This window comes from Patagioenas fasciata, chromosome 5, assembly GCF_037038585.1.
Source record: "Patagioenas fasciata isolate bPatFas1 chromosome 5, bPatFas1.hap1, whole genome shotgun sequence".
In the NCBI taxonomy this organism is placed as follows: Eukaryota; Metazoa; Chordata; class Aves; order Columbiformes; family Columbidae; genus Patagioenas; species Patagioenas fasciata.
This window is the reverse complement of record NC_092524.1, coordinates 23,408,381-23,416,062: the sequence shown is the minus strand read 5'-3', so window position 1 is coordinate 23,416,062 and position 7,682 is coordinate 23,408,381. Positions and strand designations below refer to the sequence as shown.

General features: G+C 52.2%; 1 protein-coding gene across 1 annotated transcript; it reads right to left on the bottom strand.

Moving 5' to 3' along the window:
* Nucleotides 1-1,206: 1,206 nt before the first annotated feature.
* On the bottom strand, nt 1,207-4,463 carry FJX1 (four-jointed box kinase 1). Its single transcript, XM_065839629.2, has one exon. The coding sequence runs from the start codon at nt 3,553-3,555 to the stop codon at nt 2,269-2,271; it is 1,287 nt and encodes a 428-aa protein (XP_065695701.1). The 5' UTR covers nt 3,556-4,463; the 3' UTR covers nt 1,207-2,268.
* Nucleotides 4,464-7,682: the final 3,219 nt, after the last annotated feature.

Genomic DNA, 7,682 nt, shown 5'->3' with positions numbered 1-7,682 from the left:
GAATTACTCAGTTAAATCATGTATTGTCATGTAAATGGCAAAGGACTGTCACATGGGATTCTATGCATTGTTCACAGAGAGAAATGCGGTGAACTATTAATATGAATTCAATAGAGAGCCTTGTCAGTTAAACAGTTGAATGAAAGCTATTCTTGAGGGCTGCTGGGACATTTTAAAATAAATACTCATACACACAATTGCAATATCTAATTTAGCTAACTAATCAACCATTAATTTTGTTACTAAAGCTGTCATCTTGTCCTATTAAAAAAAAAAAAAATCCAAACACTGTAATGGCCAAAGAAAATTGTCTTTATGTGAAGTTTAATCTAAATAAATATTAGCAGATGCAAGAACTCCTGCAGGTATGAATACATGGCCCTGAGTTCAGGGGAAGGTTAGTGTTTGACATACTGAAGACAGCACCTACTTGCATAGCAGCCACTGAGCAGGTTGCTGCCTTCATCAAGACGTGCCTGTTCAGATGTAGAAGGGATTATGCTGTTGTTTAATTATAGCAGGATATATAGTGGCATTCGCAGTTTAAAGAGGATTAGTTTGTCCTTTATCCTTATTTTGGCTGTATTTTGAGCCACAAGTTTGGTAGGAAAACCTACCAATTATTTTAGTAAGATTGAAAAGCTTTCCTGTTCTTCAATTCTGCCTCAACCTCTGTTTCAAAGATAACCAAAATGGGAAGAGAGAACTGAGAACCAGCATAAACATCCAGTGGAAGTAACTGCCACCTCCAGGGATGTTCCTGGTACAGTAACACTTGACGTAACCTGTATTTAGAGGTTGGTACCCAGTCCCAGCACCCAAAGAAGCTGACGGTAGCTAAGCCCACACCATCTATATCTGTAAGCTGAAACTAACTGCTTCAGTTTTCTCAGTGCTAGTCAAGGTTTGCTTTAAAAAAACACACAAAAGTGTATTCAGCTGAAGTATGCAATAGGCACATTATTTTAGCCACTCAAAGAACTTTTGCCCTTCTAGTGACACAATAGCTAGGAAAGAGAGAGAAAAGGGTAGCATTTGAAAGCTTAGCTCTACCCCTCCTTTCCTCGGAGGGAGCAAGTAAAAGTTTGTTCAGTTTGGTGCAGTGAGAAGTTGGAAAGACGTGGCCTCTGTTGTCCATTAGGGAAGACCAAGCAGGTGCATGCTTCCCTATCAAACCGTATGCAAACATTCAGGGCAAAGGCAGCAAAATGTTAACACGCTTTACTGAAATGTCAGTTTCTTTAGTATGTTACAGAAAAGCTTACAAACATATACAATGTACATAAAAGGCAGACTTTGTAAAATAAAAAAGTCCTCTTTTATAAAAAATTTAAAAGTCAAAGTAAAGTGCATGAAAGTTTTTCCTTCACTTTAACTGTTGTATCCAAGTCTTAGCACATAGCAACGTTTTTAAAACCCAGGACATCCTCTTGCGTAGCTCATTAGTCAGTTACTTTACTGGTCAGATGAAACAACTATAGTGATGACTACAAATGCTTTAAGAACCAGAACAGTTTAACCCGCTGCATCAACAAAAAGAGAATAAGAGCTAACAGAGTACAGGTTTCCTGTACACTTCCCAATCAACAAGATTTAACAATCAGTAGAAAGGTTCACTCTCGTTAGAGAAAATCAGTAAGGAACAAGCTTCATGAACAGGGAGGTTAAGCTAGTTAGGGACTCCCCTATTGTGCAATCAGTTATTGGTCTATGAATATCAACATTCATACTTAAATATGCTGCTGCAAAAGGAATAATATATAAGGAAATGTTTCCACCTGCCTCCTTTGGAAGGAAGAGGTAGCTGACCCCAATCCAGGCAAAGCCAACTGCTTTCCTACAGGGTCTCTTATGAGGGTGAGTGCACCAACAGACCTGAGGAAAGCACTCAAAATGCCGAATCCTCTAATTTTTTCAAGTTCTAGAACCAGAACCCCGGAGTGGAACACGGCAAGTTACACTGATCACACTCTGCATCTTCAGGGATCTTGACAAACGCTAATTAATTGCTCCTCTGTACAGCCCCGGCAGGCTGGTATTCTGCTATTACCTGCACCTGAGCGTGAGCATCCGCCCCTGGCGGCCGCATCCTCCCGCCATCCCCGGCAGTCGTGGCAGTTACAGGGCACCGAGCACCGAGGTGGCGGGCAGGGCCCACCCTAGTCTTCGGCGGCCACTGGGGTAAGTCCCCCTCCCTCGGAGGAGAGAAAAATCGGGACACTACGGGCAACAGGCACTCGCCGCCACCCTCTGCCCGCCCTGGGGCCGTCAGAGCATGGCAGCCTGCGCCCGGCAGTGGGCGATGTGACGGTGCACGAAGTCGACGCGGGCCTGCAGCAGCTCGGCCTGCCGCTCCGAGAGGAAGCCGAGGCGCGCCCAGAGCGGCTCCCGCGCCCGGTAGCGGCGGCGCAGCTCGGCGGCGGCGCTGCGGCGGCGGTGCAGTTCAGCGACACGCCGCGCCGTGCCCTCGCGGAAGACGCAGATGGAGCGGAGCAGTGACTCGTTGTACGGGTCCCACATGGCGAGGAGGCGGTAGCCGTGCACCAGCCCCGCCTCGTTGTCCATGAAGACGAGCCCACCATCAGGGGCACGGAGCAGGTTGCTGGTGGCGCGGCCCATCACCCTTGGATCCCACTGCAGGCTGAAGAAGTTGCTGACAAGACGGTCGAAGTTGGCCGTCAGATAATCGAAGAGGATCAGATCGCTCCACTGCACCAGCTCCACTAGCTGCGACGGCGGCAGGACGCCCAGCTCCCCCGCCGACAGCGGCTGCAGCCACCGGCCGGCGCCCGCTTCGGCTCCCCAGGGCGCGGGGGCCACAACGGCAGTAAGGTTGTCCACCCACCGGGTCAGGCTGACCACGGCACCCTCGACCCAGTGCGATCCACGCAGCTCCTCCCGCACTGGCTCCCACTGCTGCCCGCGGGCCTCCACCAGGGCGAGGGCCATGGGCGGCAGCCGCTCCTGTATGCCCAGCACCCCGGCCAGGTGGTACGAGAGCGCCTCGCCCTGGATCTGCTCCGGGTTGATGCCGTAGCGGACGCAGGCGCGACTCCCGTCCGACAGCCGTGCCAACCGGTTGGAACTGCGCCCGCAGCCGCCCCGCTCCAGCGAGGCCACACGGGCGGCACGCGCGGCCGACAGCCACGCGACCGCCTCCTCCTCCGCGAAGCCCGGCGGCACTTGCTTCTCCAGCTCACGGCTCCAGAAGATGCCCCGCTCCACCGGAGAGGCGACGTCGGCTGGCGGCTGCGAGCCGGGCGCAGCGAACCGCCGTTCGCCGCCCTGTTCCTCCTGGTCCGCCGCCGGCAGCGCCAGCAGCGCCCGGAAAGTTTTCTGCCCACCGCCGCCGGGCTCGCCCCGCGTCGCCGAGGAGCGCCCCCAGCCCCACCGCCCGGGGGGCAGCCCCACGGGCGAGCGCGGCTCCAGATCCAGCTCCCGCTGCGTCGCCGCTTCCCGCCGCAGCAGCACCGTCCACAGCGCCGGCAGTGCGGCCAGCAGCAGCAGCCCCAGCACGGGCAGGGAGCCCGGCGCGGCCCGTTTCGCCCTCTTCATCCTCCTGCCGCTTCACGCCGCTGCCGCGGGACACAGCGGCACCGCAGCCCCGCCGCTCGGCCGCTCGACGCGGCGCTGGCGCATGGCGCCGGATCCGGCCGGGCCGGACAGGACCAGACCCCCGGGGAGCAACAGCTGCAGCAGACGATCCCCCCACAGACCTACCCCGTATGTTCTCAGCTCCAGCAGCACCCGAGAGCCACAGGCAACCCGCACCACGTGGGGGAGCCGGGGGGGGGAGAGGGGGCGGGCCCGGCCCGGCCCGCCCCCTCTTCCCGCGTGGCCCTGGGCTTAAAGCGACGACGTCCCTAGTGGCGGTGGTGGAAATGTAGGGAGTGTCGTGGGGGCCGCGCCGGCTGGCGGGAATGGAGAGTGCTGCAGCGGAGGCGCTCGGCTGCGCCACTTCCTCCTCTCCGCTGCATGCAGCACAAAGGAGCCTACACAGCGAAAAAGAGGGAGGGGAGCGGAAGGAGGGGCGCGCGCCGGTGTAGTCGCCCCTTGTGCCGGTCCACGGGCTCCACCGGAGCCCCCGGGCGCGGTCGCGCCGCCTCCCGCCCACGACCAGCACGGCAGGGTCGCGCCGCGGTCACCGGCGGATTGGTGACTCCTCCGCTTTCCACCCGGCGCTGGGGTCAGGGAGCGGGGCCCGGAGCCGGCAGCTGGTTGCACAAGAGGGTCGCCTGAAGGACAGGCGCCACTCCAGAACCAAGCCGGGATGTCGCGACTTGATGCTGAGAATCCTTGCCAGGCAGGGCTGTCGCTGACCGTGGGCAGGGCGCGGTCGTAAGACAGCACAGAGCCCAACCTCCTCCGCCGCTTTCTCCCACTTCAGCGGCGGCACGGGACAGCTGTTGCGGGGCCCGTGTGTACGAAGGGGAGCGCTGTCGGCGTCCGTACACACCGATGTGTGTAGCCAGCTCACCCATGAGGTGCGTCACGCCGTCTGCGGTGCGGACTAGATTTTCCTGGTATTTTAATCCTCCGAGAGGAAGTTTCAAGCTTGCGAAGTTTCAAGCCCCACCCCAAGGGATTTCGTGCCCAAGGGAGCCACAGCCAGCACTTTTCTACAAGTTTTGTCTCTTTGAGGACGTTAGGGTGTATACTGGAAGATTACAGGAGCACCTGTTTCTGTCTCTCTTTTCCAGCTTCCTGCCTTCCCAAGGCAAGGAAGCTTAGCTCTGCACTTTCTGTATTTTACTGGAGACCTCTCCTAGGAAAGACATGTCTGTGAGCCAAGTTAAAACACCTCTCCCTTCTTCAATCAGTGCCATGGCTGTCCTCCAGAGTAGTTATTTGAGTTGGATCAGGGAAGAAAAACCACCACATACAGAATCTTAAAACATCACAGAAAAAAAATCCAACCACTCCACAGTCTTCCAGGTTGAATTGAATGCAATTTATTTTAATATAAGAAAAAAGGAATTATCTCTTTGATATGATTCTGTTACAAACCATTCAAACTCTCCTAATCCACCTTAACAACTTAAAAAAAAAAAAAAAAAAAAACTGAATTAATTGGCTTTTCCCTCAAATTCCCCTTTAAACTGGGACTTCACAGTCTTCCTGGGGAAGCTCTGGCTGTGAGATGCCAATGCCTTAAGTCCACCTTGCCTCCAGCGCGCCCTGCGGCATCGCAGAGTTTGCGGACGGCAGCGTATCTCTTGCGGTCACACAGTGGAGGGCGGCCCCGAGCCCGCATAGTGTAAGAGGAGCAAAGCGAGCCCTTCTCGCTCCACTGGGGAGCCGAGCGGTCGTGTCGTACCAGCTCCTCCCGCCGGTCACGCTGCCGCGCTGCAGCCGCCGCTGCTGTCACTGACCGGACCGCCCGGACAGTCGGGCCCCGTCACTCCAGCAGGGCCCAGGTCGAGGAGACCGACTTGCAGGAAGACATTTGGTGAAGGGCTCACTCCTGGGTGGAGGGGTCTCATGGCGAGAAATAGGAGTGCCAGGCACGGAAAGGACAAGCTAGTGCATGTAGAAAATTGCGGCTGATGCTTTTTCTAACAGCAAGACCTCACATCTAACTGTGACTATTTTAACTGGGACCATTAGTGCTCTTGGGTCTCTCATGCACAAGGGACTTGCTGAAATCATGAGAAATAGTAATCATCCTGGCTTCCCTAAGTGCAATAGAAGCTATAATTCTTATTGTTACCTGTGAATTCAGATCTCATGTTATTCTGACCCTGAGGCCTTACTACCAGATGATGCTTTACACTTTCATCCTTTGAAACCACATGAGCTACATGGTGAACACCAGGTGTGTGACTTGGAACTGGTGATTGCTATAATTCATGGTGGCCAATAAGAACAGTACCGTTAGACTAAGCAGGATGCTTTTATCCAACAGAAGGCTGAATATTTTTACCAAAGAAATGGCACAGAATTATCTCGCTTCTCTGCCATTTTCCAGTTTGAAATAGCTTTAAGAAAACTCACAGCTATTTTGATTTAAGTGAATTATTTGCATTTCTTTCAGGATGAATTCTAGTGCGTATCCAACTGCCAGTGCCTACACTAGGAAGTTCCACTTGGAGAAGTACCATTATCATGAATAAGGACATTACATTTATTGTAATTAAGGTGAGCATAAGCTCCAAGTTATGCATGAGATTCATTTCAATTACAGCTTGCCTCTTGTAAGCTATACTGTGACTACACCCTTAAATCAATAGCTGGGCAAACACCATTTCCCTGAAATACTCTGCCTCTGACTATATTATCTGGAAAAAGAACAAACCAGAGTTTTGCTGAGTCACCCCACTGGCTTAGTCCTGCTTATAAGCTGGAATATTTTTAAAACCAGATGATTGGTAGAGGGCTAAACATCAGCCAAGCTGATGTGCTCTTCAATTTACAGCATGTTAAACATTCCTGAAACTGTGGTCACTGATACATTTGGATCAATCAGATGTCTTGTTACTGCTTTTTTCATTGCAATGAGCAGCTTGAAGATAAAGGAAATACAGTCTCCAAGCTTCTCAGCCCTGTACTGGAGAAGGGAGAGATGGTCACTGTCCAGACCCAGAATCTGAGCATGTAAAAATATAACAAAATAATTTCTGGTTTCCTTGCTTTGTTTCTTATATTAACTTGATATTAGCAGCCTGACAAAGCTAGGCTCATAGAATACCTAGCTGCTAGTGTTTAACACTGATTTTAGCCAAGTGAAGGCCTTGTTCTCATTCCCCTCCTGACCCCCAGCACACAGCTTCCTGGTGATGTGAGATAGTTGTAATTTCAGGCAGCAGTGATTCCTCCCATTAAAGGTAGAAGAAATGGGGACCGAATAGAGATTTCAAGATTTCTTCCCTGCAGTGGAAGTTATTTCATACTCAAGTCAAAAGCTGAACTCTAATGGGCTTTCACAGGGTTTGGATTACAGGAAAGCAGATGGAGACTTTACTATTCTGGATACAGCTTGCCTGTGCCGGACATGAAGAGCCCTGCCTCTGCTAACAATCTCTGCTGGGCAAAGAAGGCTAGCAAAACAGGTGCAGAGCAAGGCTCCATTTGCACCAGAGCCCAAAACTATCAACAGCTCCAAAGTGCTCTCCGGGGCTGGAGAGAGTATCCTCTCATGGCTGGAGCTGCAGCTGCCAGAGGGGATGCAGCTGCAGCCCACTGCTGGATGACAACAGCCATGTATTGGCACTCTGGCTCAGGGAAGTTCTGGCCTGTGGTAGCATTGCATATCTTCATCTGATATTCTCTCACAGCTCAAAGCTTCAGTACAACCCCTCGACCCCCAAGTTACAGAGACATTGGCATGGAAGTTATTTTCCAGCAAAAACCTTTTTGGACTACCAAGACTAGCCCCTCCAAATCCTTCCCAGGCTCATGGAAATTTCTCTCCCTTCACTGAGTGCTGACACTTTCTCTTCATTACTGGTTTGGATGTATACCCAATGCCAGATCTAACTCACCTCAACGACAAGTTACTGAGTCTAGTGACTGCCACATTAACTTCATCAGGGCTGTAAGCTCTTTCTCTGGAAACTGTAGTGGGACAGCCTGAGCTATTGCTTTGTGGTGATCTCTCTCAATAGCACAACACATCAAGTCCTTCATTTACTCTGAATTGTGGTTCCAGATTCTGGGTGGGGTCAGAATAGGGGCTTTTTGCT

What these genes read in the sequence shown, in the direction of transcription:
- FJX1 (XM_065839629.2), bottom strand. Translation starts at nt 3,555, where the DNA reads ATGAAGAGGGCGAAACGGGCCGCGCCGGGCTCCCTGCCCGTGCTGGGG.